The sequence below is a fragment of the Caenorhabditis remanei genome, chromosome X (genome assembly GCF_010183535.1).
Source record: "Caenorhabditis remanei strain PX506 chromosome X, whole genome shotgun sequence".
Lineage (NCBI taxonomy): Eukaryota > Metazoa > Nematoda > Chromadorea > Rhabditida > Rhabditidae > Caenorhabditis > Caenorhabditis remanei.
The window spans coordinates 14,682,213-14,701,211 of NC_071333.1; the positions used below are offsets into that span (position 1 = coordinate 14,682,213).

The 18,999-nt window shown below is 37.6% G+C and overlaps 6 protein-coding genes across 6 annotated transcripts; 2 read left to right on the top strand and 4 right to left on the bottom strand.

The window, feature by feature from the left end:
* Positions 1-1,961: 1,961 nt before the first annotated feature.
* Positions 1,962-5,030, bottom strand: GCK72_024913 (uncharacterized protein; the record flags this gene model as incomplete). Its single annotated transcript, XM_053736115.1, has 15 exons — positions 1,962-2,166; positions 2,222-2,343; positions 2,391-2,510; positions 2,559-2,682; positions 2,784-2,884; positions 2,929-3,030; positions 3,081-3,300; positions 3,348-3,596; positions 3,652-3,757; positions 3,808-3,985; positions 4,032-4,190; positions 4,237-4,363; positions 4,413-4,482; positions 4,528-4,726; positions 4,779-5,030. The coding sequence occupies 15 exons, from the start codon at positions 5,028-5,030 to the stop codon at positions 1,962-1,964; spliced, it is 2,334 nt and encodes a 777-aa protein (XP_053579681.1).
* Positions 5,031-5,261: 231 nt separating this feature from the next.
* GCK72_024914 (uncharacterized protein) lies at positions 5,262-8,817 on the bottom strand (the record flags this gene model as incomplete). Its single annotated transcript, XM_053736116.1, has 12 exons — positions 5,262-5,384; positions 5,432-5,661; positions 5,713-5,929; positions 5,987-6,086; positions 6,139-6,581; positions 6,633-6,870; positions 6,917-7,479; positions 7,528-7,644; positions 7,691-8,176; positions 8,222-8,332; positions 8,433-8,662; positions 8,757-8,817. The coding sequence occupies 12 exons, from the start codon at positions 8,815-8,817 to the stop codon at positions 5,262-5,264; spliced, it is 2,919 nt and encodes a 972-aa protein (XP_053579682.1).
* Positions 8,818-9,617: 800 nt separating this feature from the next.
* GCK72_024915 (uncharacterized protein) lies at positions 9,618-10,975 on the bottom strand (the record flags this gene model as incomplete). The annotated part of the gene is made up of 6 exons (XM_053736117.1): positions 9,618-9,728; positions 9,983-10,047; positions 10,560-10,635; positions 10,685-10,756; positions 10,807-10,866; positions 10,916-10,975. The coding sequence occupies 6 exons, from the start codon at positions 10,973-10,975 to the stop codon at positions 9,618-9,620; spliced, it is 444 nt and encodes a 147-aa protein (XP_053579683.1).
* Positions 10,976-11,257: 282 nt separating this feature from the next.
* On the top strand, positions 11,258-12,280 carry GCK72_024916 (uncharacterized protein; the record flags this gene model as incomplete). Its single annotated transcript, XM_003099748.2, has 5 exons — positions 11,258-11,293; positions 11,350-11,458; positions 11,627-11,711; positions 11,762-11,874; positions 12,243-12,280. The coding sequence occupies 5 exons, from the start codon at positions 11,258-11,260 to the stop codon at positions 12,278-12,280; spliced, it is 381 nt and encodes a 126-aa protein (XP_003099796.1).
* Positions 12,281-12,637: 357 nt separating this feature from the next.
* GCK72_024917 (uncharacterized protein) lies at positions 12,638-13,742 on the top strand (the record flags this gene model as incomplete). Its single annotated transcript, XM_003099744.2, has 5 exons — positions 12,638-12,709; positions 12,946-13,065; positions 13,118-13,201; positions 13,248-13,323; positions 13,615-13,742. The coding sequence occupies 5 exons, from the start codon at positions 12,638-12,640 to the stop codon at positions 13,740-13,742; spliced, it is 480 nt and encodes a 159-aa protein (XP_003099792.2).
* A 336-nt stretch (positions 13,743-14,078) lies between these two features.
* Positions 14,079-17,108, bottom strand: GCK72_024918 (uncharacterized protein; the record flags this gene model as incomplete). The annotated part of the gene is made up of 13 exons (XM_003099772.2): positions 14,079-14,343; positions 14,391-14,464; positions 14,517-14,831; positions 14,879-15,008; positions 15,059-15,214; positions 15,260-15,318; positions 15,368-15,436; positions 15,518-15,596; positions 15,640-15,734; positions 15,835-15,909; positions 15,959-16,034; positions 16,585-16,746; positions 16,981-17,108. The coding sequence occupies 13 exons, from the start codon at positions 17,106-17,108 to the stop codon at positions 14,079-14,081; spliced, it is 1,683 nt and encodes a 560-aa protein (XP_003099820.2).
* Positions 17,109-18,999: the final 1,891 nt, after the last annotated feature.

The window sequence follows — 18,999 nt, forward strand, 5'->3', positions numbered from 1 at the left end:
AAACTTTGGGTCAAATTTCAAATCTGTCACCACTGGTTACTTTTTTTGGGACTTTTCGAAGGGATAACCTAGATTTTCCAACAAAAAAAATTTGAGAACGCCGTCGCAGACAGCATTCCTGGTTTCAGGTATTGTAGATAACACTTCAAGAACTTCTCCATATCTGTCGATCTTAAGCTCCTTATCTTTTTTTGAAACCCGGTGTGAATAAGCAGACATTTTCGGAACATAAAGTGCAAATATTCAGGTTTTTCTATAATCTTTCTTCCATTCCTTTTGTTGTCTGGTGTTCCAATCTACCTCATCGCATCTCTTTTTCCACCTTTTCATCTTGTGCAACAGATGGTGCCATTTGAAAATTTTCCGTGTATCGTCCGTCTTTTTTTTTTGCAGAAACTAGTTTTTCTAGGTAGATATGAAGAAAGATGATGTCGTTGACACACAGTTTCAAACGGATAAAATAAACAGAGAAGATCTGTTTTTTCTCATATAAGAAAAAGAGATTTGAATGAAAAAACGGAAGGGAAAAACCGCTTTTTTCAATTCGCTTCCGCAATTTCTCAGGAATTGAAACCGTCTATTTACTTTTTTGTTAAGGTCCACCGGTTTTTGTTTTGTCAAACAGAATCATGAAAAAACCACATAGTGTCCTTGGGTGAAAGAAACCAAAATGATGGATGAGAAAACTTCTGGCTAGGGACAAACTATGCATAAAAAAGGTGAAACGAGTTGTTTTTTTTTCTCTAGCCACCAAATCCCATCGCGGACTTTCGTTTGATGGTGTGACTTCCAAGGTTATCCGGACAATTGCGGTGACGGAGCCATTTGGAGAGAACACCGTCGGGCATGAGAGGCAAAAAACTTTCTCCGCAACTGGCAGGGCTTATTCATCTACATATTTCACAATTTCGTTTTCTGAGCGATTTTAATTACAATCTTCAATGGTCTGTTCTGAAGGTGAAATCTATTAGAAATGAAAGGAGGGATGACTGCTGTCAGAAGTCACGAGTCAGGAAAAATGGATCATAACAAGAAGGGATTGGTGATCACTAGCAGTACACATTCGAAATTTTATAAATTTATTCTGGGGATCGATGACTTGAAGAAATTCAAAACTCAGATTCTCTCTGGACACGGTCTCCCACAGTTTGAAAAGGATCTTCAAAAACTGTGAAGCCCATTTTTCAAGTTTTTATTCAATTTTTGATAGTTTTTGCACTGAAACTGCATCATTTTCAGGTTTCTAGACGTTGCAATAGATAAAAATGGTCCAATCTATCAGAATTGTATGAAATTAAACTAGCTATCTCACGAGGCAAAAAACGTAAATTTTGGTTAGAATCTAACTTTTTGAAACAGACACATTGATTTTTAGAAATATGAGGTCTTTTCAGGCATTTCATTTGATTATTCTTTTTCCTGGATGACTTCTGACAACTTCAGAGCGTCTTCACATAAATTTCCTGCAATTTTCGTTTTAAAATGTTTTCTATCAAGAAAGTTATGCTCACTTTTTCGAAAGGCGGATTTCGGGTTTTCATAGGTTTTTCTGTAAAAAACACTTAGTTTCTGACCAAAATTCCTGATTTCACACATCACAATGTTTCGCAGCGTGTAAGAGTAAATGAGCCTAGATGAGTTTACCTATGACTGTAATCTGATATCTCTAGCGTATCTGATTAAACTTTTGTCGAGTCCTAATCACAACTTTCAATCTAAGCTGTTCGTACTTTTGTATGTGTCTGTGTCACGAGGTTGTCGGATACATACATAATCCAATCTGTTTCACGTCCTTGAAAAACCTTACGTCATCGAGAATTGCTTGTAAATGAGAGTGCTGTGTATGTATGTTTTCAAAACATTTGGATATGTTTATACTTTTCAAATGACTAATATCAACAGTTCTATGCAAAACATGACTATACAAGAACACAACAATTTGAATTAGAATAATAATAAAATCATTGGGCAATAGTAGAAGCAAATATGGTTTCCATGATTTTGGGTAGCTCCGAGGTGTTTTTCAATACGAACGCTTTTCCAACAGGTAGTTCTTTTTGGATTGCACTTGCTTCGTTGCCAAGATCTCCAATCAGAATCACAAATGAGTTAATGCTCGGATCTTTCTGCATGGCATCTTTGATCTTTTTTGGACTGATACCGTACCTGAAAAAAATGAATAAAAGTTGAGCGCTAAGAAAAAAGAAATTTGACAAAATACCTTTGCAGATTGGCATCCGACACCAAAATCACCACGTTCTCATCGAAGTCGTCTTTTTTCACCTTCATCTCTTCAATAGCCCATCGCAAACTTTCCACAGTACTGTCGCCGCTAGAGCAGTACTGAAAAAAACAAAAAATCAATATATTATTAGGCAGAGGATACTCACTTGAGTGTGAGCAATCATTCGTTTTAGAACGTCCAGACGGTCTTTGTTGTTTTTTGGATGTTGATTTGCTTTGACGAACGGCACGTTTGCTGAGTCTCCGGAATGTCCAATAATGTCATACTGTAACAAAATGTGTTGATTTCTTTATTATCAAGATAGACATCAAACCTGCACTTGGTCTGTTTTCCCATCCAACGCTGTCATGGTCATCAGTGCTGCCTCCAGCGTCTTTCCAAGACGCTGATCGTAACCATTGAATCTATACATGGATCCAGAAACGTCAAAGCTAATTCTGAGGCGTTTTGGTTTGATTTGTGGTGCTCCTGGATCTGGTACCTTATCAACACGACGTCTATAACAGAAATTGTATTTTAGTTTGCTTCATCAACCAACCTATAAATGTTTTGCTCTCCTGTAACACCTTCAATCAATTTCCCGTCATCCAAATCACCGGTTGTTTGATGTTTAGTCCATTCTCTTTCTTTTTTCTTCGCCTGAATTTAAAAAAAAAATGGTTTAGATATTTTAAATGTCTTGCCTCTAACTGATCAATCACTGCTGACAGTTTTTTCGACGGAACATGCACCTTCTTCCAAATTTTTTCATAGCCATCAGCATCATATTCTGACATGTTAATTTCCTGAACACACACATATGATAACATTAAACTGAATCGGTAATTCAACATACCCGGAGCTTCTTCGCATACTCGACTTGTGCAATTTCTCTAGCTTTCTTTAAAATGTGGTGCGGAACTTGTTGTTTTGCAAAATCTGGCATCTGGTGGACATCGTGTCCCGCATCCAACCGGAATGGACCTCCGATTCCACCCATACCCGCAGTGTTGTATCCTCCGGTGCCTCCCATCCACTGATTTCCACCATGATGTGGAGCATTGCTTGGGTCAAACCTAAAAATTTTGAAACTAAGAACTTTCAACACTAGTGAGCCACTTACTTTCCAAGTTTTGGTTCATCCAACTTTTCAAAGTCAACATCATCAGGATTCCTATCAAATTCCATCCGCAGTTTTTCATCTTCCGCTGCTCCAGTCATACGTTTCCAATCGTCAAATGATTTGCCCAGGGAAGACATTTCTAATTCATACGATCGAATGGAGCCACCATTGATTTCTATTGTAAGAACTTTCTCGTCATCCCACGGTACCAAGTGAAACCGAGTCTTGGTCATTTCGGCGACCCAGTTCCTGTAATAGCAACGGCCATGGATATCGTTTAAAACAAAAAAGAAAATTAACTTACTCATACATAAAAGTATTCCCATCGTATGGCACTGGTACGTAACTGACCTTATTCCTAGAGGTGTCAATTGTTTCAAGAAATCCATTTATGTCGTATGGACTGATTTCTGAAAAGATAACTTCATTTCATTCGTTTCAAATAAAATTTATAACTCACTATCATGAACATATGCTTTTGGAGTCAGGAAAGCAGGCATTGCTCGGACGATAGTGTCTCCCAAAAACGTCACTTCTCTAGACTCGTCGAGTTTTACAAACTTATTCTTGCTGGGGAATGATTCCTTTCGGAACATTGTTTCATTTTCTTTACGTGGAACACCCAGTACATTTCCATCCTGAAATTTAAAACTTACACAAATGTTTTTTTTAAGACATGCTCACACTTCTGCCTTGAACATAATAGTATGGATCCGCTACTGATGTCAATTCATTGTTTCCTTGTTTCGCTTTAATAGTATTCAGTCCGTCTTTCACATCGTTCTCAATTTTTTCAAGTAGCCACTTTCCGTGATCCAATACTAGTTGGTAATTATCGTTTTCCTGGAAAAAAAGCATTACAGTGTTAATAATTCAGAAATGCGCTCACTGTCGACACAACCGTCCAATTCTGAGGGCCATTTGCAAAAACTCGTTTGATATTGAAAGGTACGGAGCCATGTTGCACACTGATTTGCTGTTTATCATCGGTGTAGACGAGCATCTGCTGACCTCCGCTGAAATTCAAAAATATACGAAATAACTCTCAGAAAAGTAACTGCTTACCACTCATACAACAGCGCATGATTGCATTTTTGGTTTGATAGTCTCCACATGTAGTTTGTACCTGTGATCACTGAAAAATTGATACTTAAACACAATTGTCTTCTGCAACACTTACTGGCTCCAAGTTTTCCGGCGATACTAGTATTATTTTTCACTACAGTACACATTTGATCCGGTAAACTGATGATACCAGTGAAATTCGCTTCTTCCTCGTGAACAAGGATGTTATCACCACCAATATAAGCAAGTTTGATTCTTGGCTGGTACATTTGACTGAATCGTGGAAGAATTTTGTTCAGTTTCAGCTCTTCGACCTGAAAAAGTAATTTGAATGCCGCTAGAAAAGTAATTGTGAATAAAACTTACCTCGTTAGAATTCATAAAATCTTTGCAGTGGTATATCATTGGTGGGTTGACACTTGACATCACCAAATCATCATTCACACGGATACCATCGGAGATCATATTTGTTTCGTCTAATGGCACTTTCCAATGGCAATGAAACTCGGAGAATATATTGTTTCTTTGATTATTCTTGTCCATTTTTAATGATCCAGTTGCTAATCGAACCGGTGGGTCAAACTCTACGGGGACTGGTGCGTTGAACCCATACTCCATCGGAAAATCGATGCTCTTTCTTGACCATTTACCAATATGTTTCAATTCTCCAAGTGGAATTCTCTCCATGATAGCAACGCTATCCTTGTTTCGTGACACACCTGAAATATGAAACATTTTTATTTGTCAGATTATCTGCAGTGAACAAAATATTTTTTTCTAAAAATTCATTATATAACAGATTAAAACACTCATAATATACAACAAAATAATAATTATGTCAAAAAATGACTAGCCTAGTGGTACTCCGTGCTTCTGGAAGACTTCGTGTATGACTGCAATGGTGTCTTCACTGTAAGAATCAAAGTCGAACACGTTGCGGCAAACTTCTGGTAGTGGGTCATTTGGGAATTCCTGAAAAAATTTCATGAATAGATTTGATATGAAAAATATATACTCACATTACAGTGTCGTACAATATTGACAAGTTCACGTGTGGAGTAAGGGTACTGTAACACTCCTTGGTCGGTTTTGTCACGAAGTTCGTTGAAAATAGTGAGCAGTTGATTGAGGACAGCAGCATTCACATTTGGTCCATACTTCCGAATCATTTCAAATTCACTTGCTCTACCCGGATGATCAATCATGTGGATTGCAAATAAGTCTCCGAGAACCGCAAACAAATTGTTGCCTGGAACACGATAATTTTTACTGTACGGCGTAAAATTGCTAATCAACTCACCAAGGAATGGAAAACCTGGTCTGTTAGCCAACATTATGATTCTAAAGTTAGGATGGATTGGGACGAGGCGATCATTTCTTTTGTCAGCATCGGTAAATGATGCAGCCGGTCGTAGTGACCTTCCATCTCCAAGCACCAAGTTTCCAGTGTCCAAAAGAGTTTTCAGAATTGCAATGACGTGAAGAGGAGCTTTATCGGCTTCGTCGATGACCAGAATCTGAAACAAAACGAGTATTGACTCTCATCAGGGATAACTTAATCTGATTTTTTTTACCTGTCCACTTCTAGCAGCCTTCACTAGCGCACTATCTTCATGTCGAATGATTCCATTCTCAACGACGGTTTGCATTGTCAATGTTTGGACAGTCGTGTCTCTAAAAAATGTGTTTTTTTAAACATTCTGCGAGTTACCGTAGTCATACAAACCTATGAAGTTGCATATATTGACGTGGTCGGTTAATCAGATGGAGGAACCGATCTGTCAGCTTGTTCTTTCCAACTCCCTGGTTTCCAATCAGCAGCAAGTGACTTCCGAGTTTCATATCTCTTGCCATGTCTTCCAAAACTTCATCGTGTTGTTTGTTATGATGGAACAAAACATTTGGGATCAATGCCTCATCTTCCGGTCTCTCTGTCTCGGCTCGGATCATATCGAGGTACTTTTGATCTTCTTTGGTACGAATCTTCGTGTCATTGTAGATTTTAGCGGTTTTCATCTCATGCTCAAAAGTTTCCTTGGTGATTTGAGGTAAGAACTTTGACAGAGCAGCCTTTTCAACAAGTTCTTGCAAGTGTCCTGGTTGCATCAGGTCTCGCTTCGCAATGTGAATTAGCCGACGGAGGGATAGCGAGGTGGCAGTGTTTTTGAGCTAAAAAGAAATCAATTGGATTGATGAACGTGGCAACTAATATGAACATACTCCAGAATCCGTGGAATTTTTGATACTTTCCACAAATTCGATCAATTTGTTTACAGATTTCGTGTTGTTGCCGTGAGTGATTTGCGAAATGATGTTAGATTGTTCGACGAGGGAGAGGTGGGGTACTGTGAAGAAAGGAAGGATTGAGAGCACATTCTCGTTGATCCATTTGTGCTCTTTTGATTGTGACTCTCCAACAAACAGTAGACGGAACGATTCGGGTATTTTGAATACACCGCTGAAAAAAAAGAATAACTTGGCTACATCATTTTTAGAGAACTAACCGTTGATTCATTGTTGCTTCATCAGCTCCATCTCTCTCCATAATGGCTCCAAACTCATTTTCTCCAATTAGACGATTTCCGTTAGGTAGATCAAATCTTCGATGATAAATCAGTTGAGCGAGCGACATCAAAACGCTGGGATGCACCATTTCGACACCATCCAATACACAGACATCACCATTTCTAGCTGCACTCACTAAAATCGAATCTTCCCAGACAGTGTCACCATTTTCTTTCATATGTCGGCGTTGGATAAGCTCTCTAGTATTCATATCCTGATGCAATACCATTGTGACGTAGTTGTAGTTGAGTCTTTGGGAAAGTTCAGCAAGAATCGTTGATTTACCGGAACCTTTCGGACCAATCAAAACAAAATCTCCTTTTGAGAATGCTGTTGCAAGGTCTGCAATGAGATATTCTTGTTTGTCAGTTGGAATCCATGTTGCTTTGGTTGTGGACGGATGAGAGGGTTTTGGTAGGTTCAGTGTCTGTGTAGCTTTAGTGGTTCGAACGGAAATCAATCCATCTTTGATTTTAAGTTTTCTTGTATTCTCATTGCTTTTCTGAAAATTGTTGAGTGGTATAATAGGGTATCAAGAAATAAAACTCACCAAATCAAATTTGTTTTTAAAAGTCTCAATAAGCTCTTTCTCACTATCCGACAACACTTCTTTTGCTGGATAGGTAAAATCCAGAATCTGACCAGCTGAATACCTTGGGTTCACATTCTGCAAGTCAAAATTTACAACAAGATTGTTATAATAAAAGCCTTACCCAAATTTTCAAGGTATTTTCCACAACTGACGTCGCAATCCTGGGTCTGGACGTGGTGGCCTCCGAGTTGTATGCATAAACAACAGAAATCAAATCATTGAGTTCAGACTCCTTGACCCTCGGTGCCAAACGCTTTGCTTCCTCCAAAAACGTGTTAAAACACAGCTCCTCAATGTTTCTACATTGAAATCTGCTGCGGAATGGTGGATCCAGCGAGTTTCCTGGGAATCGGGGTACAGGAAGACCGAGAGCAATCACATGGAAGTTTTCAGACACTCTTTCCATTCCCATTTTCTTTAATGTCGCTTCATCATACTTCTCCTTTAACTCATCGTACTTGTCATGCTTCATCAAGAATCTTCCATCATCCAGCTGCATTTCTCGGTTTTCCAAAAGGTTATTGAGGATTGGAAGCACATTTCTCTCAGCTCGCTCAACACCGTCGATTACCAAGACTCGTCCTTCCAATGCTGCTCGAACTGCGCACTGAAACATTGTATTTTCTGGGGTGTATCTAACAGTATAACGTACCAAATCTGTGTAATAAGCTGTTCCATCTCTGATTTCTCTACGTTGCTTGATATCAGCTTCAGTAGTGTCTCTGGTGATTGGGAGGTACTCGAATTCTCGATTAGTAGCTTCCTGAAAACAGACAAAGTTGAGTTTGCGAGTTTTGGTGACGTGGCGATGCCTGCCACTTATTGCAACATCATATGTTTGTTTTAACCGGAAAAAAACTCACCAAATATCTCAACACCAATTCCAATCGGATCTTGCCAGGAACTCCTAGCAGAAACACGTCCTGCTTGAGCTGATCTTTTTGAATGAGCCATTTCAAGTGTGGAAGAAAGTCTTGTGGAGGTTGAGACTTCCATCCGTAGAAGGCGGGGACAAAATCCGTATTCTTCGCTTCCTGCAGTTGGACACTGACGTTTCCGATTGTGAGAGTAGACGGTTTAGAGCTGGTGGATGCTGAAAAATGTTTTTCTTTTCGAGTTTTCTGCTAGGTTTTGTCTTGAAACGGACCGAGTGCGGTACTTGTAGCACTTTAATTAAATAACTGTACCTGAAGTAGTCAATATTTTCCTTGCATGTTGTAGGCGAAGGAGTGAAACCCGTGATATCATGTGTAGAGACCTGTATTTGTTACCTGGAAACGTTCAAACTTTCTTGACAATACGAAACATGAAATAAAAGCAGTCGGAGAACTGAAAAAATGAAAGAAAAAACGGTTTGAATGAGGTAATGTTTATTTTTCATCGATATCAAGCTTGGAGAGTCATAAGATCTATCTGAGGTTGAGATTTCAAGGACTGTGAGAGCAGTGGGATGTGGTTGGAGGATTTTGAGAAAATTAGTAGCCAATTTAAAGCAAAACTAAGAAAAACTAGCCGGGAGGAGGAAAATTGAGTATCAAATTAAATTATGTTTTAAAAATACTCTAAGAAAGTACATGTAAGGGTACATTCAATTATTATCAATACAATCGGTATCAAGTGAGATAGTGGGAAAAATGGGGGGGGGGGGGGCGGTAGCTAAACAAGAAAATGATTATTTGCGGAACAACGAGTAGACCGTGATGAGCGCGAGACCAGCGAGACCGGCCCAGAGGAACTGCAAAAAACAATCAATATTGGGTGTCCATCGGACCTGAGGATAGGTTGTCTTATTGCACCGAGAGGAGACTAATGACGATAGAGTGAGAGACGCAGAGTGTTAAGTTAAAAAGAAAGAGGTACTCGGTTGTGTGGTGTACGTATTGTGATGTGTGGTGTTTGGAAGACATACGGTTGTGGTTGAAGAAATGGGTACACGTAAGACTACGTGTCGTTGTGACGACACAAGTGTCTTGGTTATTATTTCTCTGAAGTCATGAGATTTTCTCACCTTGAAAAAAAAATCACGGAAAACATTTTGAAAAGTTGGATCAGTGCATCAGGGGCAACTGATTCGCGCAGAAATTCACAAAACTCATTTGGTTTAACCAGGAAGAATCACAAGCCCCGGTTTCAATATCCCACCATTCGAAAATCTTAATCTGGAAAATTGAGGTGTCTGATTTCTCACAGGTTTTTCTCATTTTCCCAGTGCCATCACATCAACTAAAAACTCGTTGATCGAAATGAAATGAAATCACTTTCAAAACAACACGATGGATGGAAAACACTATTGTCTTACACTCCATTACCATGTGTTCTCTCAATACCTCCTCTCGATCGGTCATTTATGTTTAACACACCAACGTTCAACTATATGGCAACACAAATAGAGAGTTCTGTATTTATCACCAACCTGCTCACGACGGTCTCGATTTGCATTCTCTTCTTGGAGTTCATCAAGAGTAGAAGTGATGTGTCCTGAAATGTGGGTTCCTGGTTTAAAGCGTAAAGCGTGTTACTTTTTTTGTTTTGTGGCAAAATCTCATTTTTCAGTTTTAAAATTGTTCAAAATGATTTTTTTACTAACAGGACGGCAGAAGTCAAATTTTAACTTTTATGGGGAAAGAGTCGATTTTTGGTTTCTTTTTTTTTAATTTGATCAAATTCTGCTTAAAATTGGAAATTTAAAAATTCTAGATGGATGAAAAAAATGTGAACTAAGTTAACTGGAAAATTTCCTTTCTACAAACTTGCAACGGGCCGGGTCGTGCCGATTTGAGAACTTTTTCGCAAAAAAGACGAATTTTCGAATATGTTTTTAACTATCGATAAAAATTCAAGCTTACATGGGGTTTTTAAACGTTTTTGATAAAAATTTCAACAATTTTCGGAAAATTGTGTACATTTTTACTCCGGGCCGACCTGGCCGAAATTTTGCAAATATGCATTTCTACTTTATTTATGTTTTTGTATATTTGAAAACAACTCACTAAGTTGGGATCTGACAGTTTTTATTTGACGAATCGGATCGACTTCGCAGTGAGCATCGAGATCGCTTTGATATTGCTAAAATTTTCCGATTTATATTCAATTTCAATACAATTTTTGTACTCACGTCGGCGAATCTATCCATTATTGTCATGTAGTCAGCGGATTCGTAAATGGAGCCAATGGCTTCTTCCGGAATCTGAATAGAATGAATTTTGTATTGCAAAAAACATTATTACTATCACTAACGAAGAATGCATCGTGTCCAGCTTCTATAGTTCGGTGTTCGTCAGAAACTCGTGAATATGGCTGAAATAAAACATCTTTCCTTTTTTTCCAACGGTGAATGGTTTCATACCTCCATTCCACTTATTGACATAGCATCCCCAGTTCCCGAGATATGCTCAGGCATATACATTTTAAACTTGTCTGCTCACTGCGAAGAATCGATGAAACACCCGAGGGACCCAGTTGGCTTCTGCCCAAACGATGCTCCGCGCGCTCTGTTTAGCAGATGTCTCTCGTCTCTCACTCTCTCGCTCGTGTCGATTTACGAGGGTTGTTGTTGCTGCCGAAAAAAAAATGTTATTTGAGTCATTTTCTTTGTTTTGTATAAGAAAAATAAGAATGGAAAGCGTTCAAAAGAAAATTCCCATAGATTTTTTCCTGCTTTTATATATTACAACAAATCTCATTCCAGATGACACAAAACAGCGATACTAGCGGAAGTAATGATGTAAGTAATGAATATTGACATTATAAAATAATTAAACGATTTTTGATGATTTTCAGGTAAAGTATGTGATGACGAAAGATGAATTCTGGGATGATATCAATGATTCGTACTACAAAGAGTTGGCAAACACCGATCCGAGCGATGTTTATCCAAGCAATAACCCAGGTTCGATTTTCTACTTTTCAATAAAAAATCGTTGGTTTACGTGGGAGAAATCGATTTCGCGATCTAAACTATTTTCTAAAATTAAAACAATTTCTCAAACCTTCAAAGCAGTATTAAATCTTGTCCAAGCATCAGATAAAGTAAAATCTATACATATTTCACTTTCAGGACCGGAAAACCCCGACGGATCAGTCAACTTTGAGTGTCATTGTGTTGGACATCTAGTTGCAAGCCCATGTGGTTATGAGTTCAGGTAAATGGAAATGTTCAGAACAAAATACAAAACACAAATCAAATATTTAGAGAAGCAATTTCATGTCAGAAGACGTCGACTGATGAGGAAATGGAAAACGGCGCATGCGGAGAACAATTGATGGCGTTTATGGAGTGTGCGATGAGGACTCAGTGTTTCAAGAGTGAGTTTGCAAAATTTAATGATCGAACCTCAAGATGTTCTTGGTTTACCGTAAATTATAAGTTCGAAAGATGGTTTTTTGAAATATTAATGTTGGAGAAGGCCGTCGAAACATTGGAGAAATTGAAAATTCTAAAAATCCATAATTTCTCATGAAAATGCATACAAAAAATGAAACCTGGGAATGCTTTGAGAAGCATTGAGCAGAATGTTCTCTATTCTCACGTTAATGCTCGTAACAGTCCTGAATTTAAGATACCAAAAGTTTAGATATGCTACAGAATGAAAAATTGGCCTCTCTAAAAATCAGCTATATATAAAATGAAAAACAAAAAGTATTATTCTCAATCAAACACGTCAATATTATAGCAAATGACTCCAACGACGAGAAACAAACGGACAAGTGAATATAGCTCCCTGCACGTAGAACTCCCATGGCAACTATGCTGCCCACTTGGATACTAGGTTCTCGTTGATTTATTACATGTTTTTTTCTTGTTATTAGTTAATATTACGTTTCTTATTATTTTGTTCTCTCGTATTTCTCCATTTCCTTTTTATACTTTCTATCCGTATCACACGGGTTCATAGTAGTAGTAGTAGTCGGTAATAAACTGTTGTTATCTTTTCTTTCTGTCTCTTTATTATTATCACGTTCTCTTCGGTTCAAGGTCCGAATACTACCTATCTTTACAATATCACTAGTTGTATTCTTTGACTTTTTGCATTGATTTAATTTCGAATGTTGTAGAATTGACGGCTAGATGATGCACGTACCGGACCACCTGTCTGTGACAGGTGCCGACCTTATGCAGATGGATCCGCTCAATAGATTGGTGAGTTCGCTTTGTTATAAGGAAACATGCCTCCGCATCGGCCCTTTTAAAGCCCATTGCGTAATATGAGGAATGTTTTTTGGTGGAGAGGACTTATTTGGTGAACACTGGAGAATGTTTATTTGACAATCTTTCTCATGTTACTGTTCTGGTCCTTTTATAAAGTTGCGTTCATTTTCATAATAGTTCATATATTCTTCTGTTCGCATACAACGTTGTAAATAGTAATGTTTCAGATGAACAAGTTCGAATCAGCACGGAATGCAGTATTGGAGAAAATGAGTGTTCCCGAGCATATCACTGTCAACGGACGTACCACATTTGTTCCAGAAGACAGAAGAGTGTATAGAACAGCGGTGAGTTTTCTTATGATAATTATATTCTTACTTAATGATGTGACATTTGCAGTCACTCAAAATGGAGGTGCCAAATCACTTGAATGTGTTCGATTTGACGGAAGATGTCATCAACCATAACAATAATCAGAAAATGGTAAACCGTATATCTTTATCCTCATTATTTCAGTATGTTATTACAGATTGCGCCGTCTTCTATCGAATCATCAAATGTGCAAAACCCATATGAAGAAGTGAAATTGATGCAGAAGAGAATGGGTGAGTATTTTTGAAATTTATCGGAGCAATACTTGCATCCTTGCCAACTGGCAAAATAGCTTTCAAAAAATAAGAAATGTTATCTTCAGTTTGTACTTGAGAATGGAGAAGAAAACGTATTTTGCAAATGCAAGCCATTACTTCTTGGCTTGTTCTTCTCCGACTAATAATCCATATTTAAGAATCGGTTTTTTCTGCTCTGTATTAATCAGTCATACTGTAGATGTTTTGGCCGTGCTAGAACTCCATACAATATAAATATCAGGATTTGTCTAAACGTCATCTTTTCAGTTGTTCTTATGGGTCGACTCGGAGTTCTTGAAAACCAAGTTGTTGTACAAAAACGAAGAGAAAAGGGACTACTTCTAGTGCTGATTGGTGCCGTCCTTCACATTGCATACACCTATCTTCGACGTTAATTTGATAATGCCACTTGCTTTTTTCTGTCATCTGCATTTTGTGTTCTACCTGCACTTTGACATTTTACACCACAACTTTCATATATTCACGAGTATTTTTTAACTCTCTGTTCATACATTTTGTACAATTTGGGCATTTTATTCCGAACGTATCCTATTTTAGTCTTACCACTACGAAACGTTGCTTTATCCAACATTGTTGTCACAAGTAATCAAAAAACCCGTAGATAGCATTTTTTGTATATACTAGTGTGATTTATTTATGCGATTTGAGAAATGTAATTTACAATTTGAATTAGAAAACAATAATATGTAATAAAAACAATGAACTATTGTTTATTCACCAATACTCCACGCTGGTTCAGTTTGATGTTGTTGCAAAACAAAAGGTTTTTGGTTTCTCTTCTTTCGGAAATAGCAGAATCCCCAAAGGAGTACAGCGATGAGAGAGATAGCCGTCAGACCAATACCAACACCCAAAATGATATTTGGTAGCGTTACTGTGTTGAAGTAAATGTAGTTAACAGCATAGTCTCTCATTTCTACTCCAATTGTAAGAGTGAATGAAGGCATAATTGAGTTGGCAACGTTTGACATTGTTCTGAAAATACATTTTGTAACAACTGGGAACGCCAGGACAAGACTTACGTCCAAGAAAGTGATTTGAACACTGGAATCGATAACATCATTCGGAAATTTCCACCTATGCTACTGCCGGTTGTCTGAAAAATAAACTACTCGATAAATCAGGTCCCCTTATATGTAGTGACCTACCGGATTAATGTAAAACGTTCCAGGATGATGGAGTTCTGGGTCAGGATGAATTCCAATCATAGAATCAGTAATCACATCCGGGGATCCATAAAAGTGAGGTGCTGACAAAATTCCTCCAAATGGCAACGGAACATTCTGTCCAGGGATACATTGCTGGGGAACCATTCCTGGTGGCATTACATAAGTCCCGTTGATGTGTGACCCATCGCAACACGGATTACAGAAGTTATCGAATAGATTACAATTCACCATGCCACAATTTCCGTTGTCCACTTTTGTGTGGTTGAGACCGCATGGCCAGTTGGGAAAATAGTTCTGAATAAAACTTGGTCAATAAATATCTTGTACGACTATAATCTTACCACTTTCTCTAAATTGGGGTATCGGTAGCCAGGGTTCTTGATAGCGTCATAAGAGTCATCTTCAATCTTGAACCCATATGTTGGAATACTGTTCACAGTTTTGCTTTCCGAGTAGTGAAGGTTGTATTTTCTAAAACAAATTGACTTAAGTACTATATTTCCTATTAGAAATGCTCAAACCTGCACACAAAAGACTGGAATTGAACAACTGAATCTTTTTTCTGGAGTCCTGGTTTCTGGATAGTTCCATCACAAGTTCCCCTGATATCGCTAGTGTCTGATGTATTCCACCATGGCAAGTGAGTCATGTCATTCCATGAGGTGATTTGTCCAGTGCTGAAAACATTGTTGTTGTTTTTTACTCTTGCATTCCAAACATACTAGTCAGTATTGTCCTTTCCAGTTCTGATAGTGTAGTTTCCATCGCAGGTGTGACTATACTGTAACGGAAGTTTATTTGAGTATTGTATTGCTACTGTTGTCAATTACTTTTGGGAAGAATCCTCCCATTGGTACTTGTGGCAACTGAATCGGATTTCCCAAAATAGACAGCAAAACCTGTAATCAGCAAAGCATAATTTTTAATCATCACGCCACGCTTTTTTTTCATGGAAACAGGAACAGTTTATTGGGTGTTACCTTGGTAAGCGGACTGTTAATCAATGTGATAAGAGGGTCATTGTAGCCATCGAAAAGAGTTCCGGCAGTTGTGACTGTTCTAAAAAACCAAGAGTTTTGAATGTTGGAAATGCTCAATGTACCTAATTGGTTGTTCTCCAAGAAGAATTGTGAGGAGGTCCATTCCAAAGTTGACAAGTGGGCCGGCAGGTTGATAGATTTGCATAAATACAGCACTCTAAAAAACTTGTTATTCAGGCTCGTGCTTCAAAATTTATATTTTTGTTTTCGGTTCCTCCAATAAATTTCATTTCTGAAAACACAATAAATAATCTAACCATGTATGCAGTGTTGGCAAATTGCACACTATCATTTTGAAAACACCAATCGCATGAGCGTGATTGATCATAAACCTGAAAATAATAGTTTGCAAAATAATCCAGATTGTTTTTTTTCTCTTACCCATGTCTTATTGTTCTGATAAAATACTTCATTATCATTGTTCCGGAACTCAATGAAGTCTTTGAATTCCGTTTCGCTGAAATAAAATAGTTCAAACGGATTAGGTGTGCTTGGAGAAGATTGGTATGTGTCTAGTGTTGGTGTGTTAGTCGCGTGTCGTGTCACATTCATTTTTTTCATTTTTTGTTTTCTTACGAATATTAGGGGTACGAAGAACAGAAAGTGATAAGACCCTAGCGGTAATAGAAATGAATATAACAACACTATTTCAGAGATCAAAATGTTGTTATACTCGAAGAATTTGAAAGACTTTTGTAGTTCAGCCGGTTTTTATTTACTTCGAACATCTAACTCTTTTTTCTGGTCCATGAAACTATTGAAACCACATATGGTCAACATTTCAGAGGCAATGACATTATTTTACGACTATATTACAGTTCTGACAGTCTCCGTAACTTCCACACTATTTCTGTAACTATCAAAGCACATTATTTCTTTTTTTATCAAAAACCATATAATGGTTAGGCGCCATCGTTATGCTTATCATCACATGAATTTACAGCGAAAGAGCCAAATTCGGAAACTACCGTCAAAGAACACGTCAATCAAGATTTAATCCAACTTACGTGTAGGTATATGGTCCGATTTCGAGCATGGCAGGAGTGGCACCATAATAAAGAACTTCGTCCGGATTTGTGACGTTGAATAATTTGAAGGTCCAAACTTGCACTGCGGGGATTTTAGACCAGTAGAATGTACCCGTTGGATATTGGCCGTCGGCTTTTTGTCTGGAAGGTCAGAAGACATAGTTGAAATGTTTGAAATAGTACAATCTAACGGTATTTACTAGAAAAGTACGGTAGCTGAAATAGTCGCATGTTTTTGCGATCAAAAACCAAACTTATACTTCAAAAACGAACTAGCGCCGTTTTAGAAACCGCATATGAAATACCGTAAAATGTGAACTAGAAGAAATGCATTTAATGTTTAATCTCAACCAAAAACAAAACGGAGAAACTTACTGTAGATAAACTTGTGAATCGACGATAGATTGAAAAATAGCAATAGGGAACGGAATCAAAAGAAAAATACCTAATGCAAAAACTAAGAGAATAACGGCGGCTAAAATAATAGTCACAAATAACCTCATCTTGTACCAGTAGTCACTTTCAGTGAGCACACCACCACCTCCGCCAAGCCGTCAGTCTGCACTCCGATGCTTATCATTTTTCAATGTGCTTACAGAGACCAACCCCTCCGGCACACATGCCTTTTCCTTCGTCTCCTCCTCCCCTCTTGTTCATTCGGTTTTCAATTAAAAATTGTCCAATTGAAACTGACGATGGCAACATAGTCGACCCTGTTCAGCATACCCGTTTTATGAGTTTCAGATTTGATAGTGATATTGACATCGGTATCAACCACGTTTGAAAGGTAATTGTTGTTGCAATAATTGGAAATTCGGAGATAAGGAAACTCTACTACCAGAAAACTTTTTTCTTTGATCTGTGCACATACATTATATTTTGTTTATGGAAACTAAATTTGTTCTTTTCACCCAATTATAAATTTATTGATAAATAATTGAGGGAAGAGATATGGAAAAGAATCTGAGGCTAGTCAATCATCCTAGTTTGAATGGAGAAGAAAAATCCAAACTCGCAAAAACATAATAATTTATTTTAGGCAGTCATATCAGAAACCATAACGTGTCGATGAGAGCTCTGACTTCATTACAAAGATAAAACGCCAAAAAATTCGAAAACTTAAAGTTAGAAACCTTAAAATTTAGTGGAACCTTTTTAGTAGTCATGGACTTGTAATCCAGTAATTTCATTTTCAGTTGACGCAGAAATAGTCCGGTTATGAATCGTATGATATAATACAGTTTCAATCAGCACGATTCAAATTAAAATCCAACGTATCATTGCATTGACGTGCTCTCAACATATCAAAAAAGACGATCCTACTACTGCAACAATAAAGACCACTCCCTGACTTAAAACAACTAACAAAACGAAATTTATTGCATAATCCATTATTTCAAAGTTCAAATCTACAGGGATCCGCACTAGTCTTGTTGGAACGTTATTCCAAAGATGGAAGCCTCTATACAAATAAAATAGAACAAAGAGCTGAAATTCAAAAGTTTGCAGATACAATGTGCCTGAATAATTCGTTTGAAGCTGAAACAAGGATTCCCTGTGGAGCTGGAATAGTTTTTGTTGTAAAATACGTTTATCCAATATAATAACTAACTTCAAAATAATCAAAATTGACATCGCAATGGTGTGATTCCGGGAGGTAACACATAAGGTTGATTGATAAAATTTCAATTGTAACACTTATCACACAAGTTCTCAAATTGTTCACAATAATTATTCTGACATGGTTTCGTTGTTTTTACTGTATGATTGAGAGCTCATGGCCATCGATACGATGGAAGTCTTCATTGAAACTAAAACCGAAAAATGATCGTGCCCTTCGTGACATAAGTACTCAACACTATACTTTCGGTAAACCAGTGGTTGCAACATTTTGTCTTTGTAATTCTTACCGATTCCCGGTCTTTGATAATGTCATTTATAATGGGGTATGTTAATTTTTATGGAAGTAGAAAGAACACTGTAGAAAGCTTAAGTTATTTTACCTTCGGATATGTTGAATGTTCTCGTTTTGTGTTCTGAGCTAAAAATAAACCGTCCAATTGTTCCAACGCCTAGGTCTAAAAAACAACTCTAAAAAATAACTGTATAATCTTTGAAATTAAGTCACATTCACCTCTCCATATCATCTTTGCCGGTCATGATAACAAAATCATCATCAACTGTTTTGTTATACTGAAAAAAAACTTCTTCCTGTACTTAATCTGCTACAATGTATTCCCTGATGTCAAACTTTCGGGAAATAACTCAACTCTGAAAAATAGGAAGCTTTGAAGTGAAATCTTTGTTTGTTATCTAGAAAATCAGTAGCCGTTTCCAGTAATTTCTTGAAAAATAAGATTTTCGTCAACTATCATTACTGAAATTACTAATACC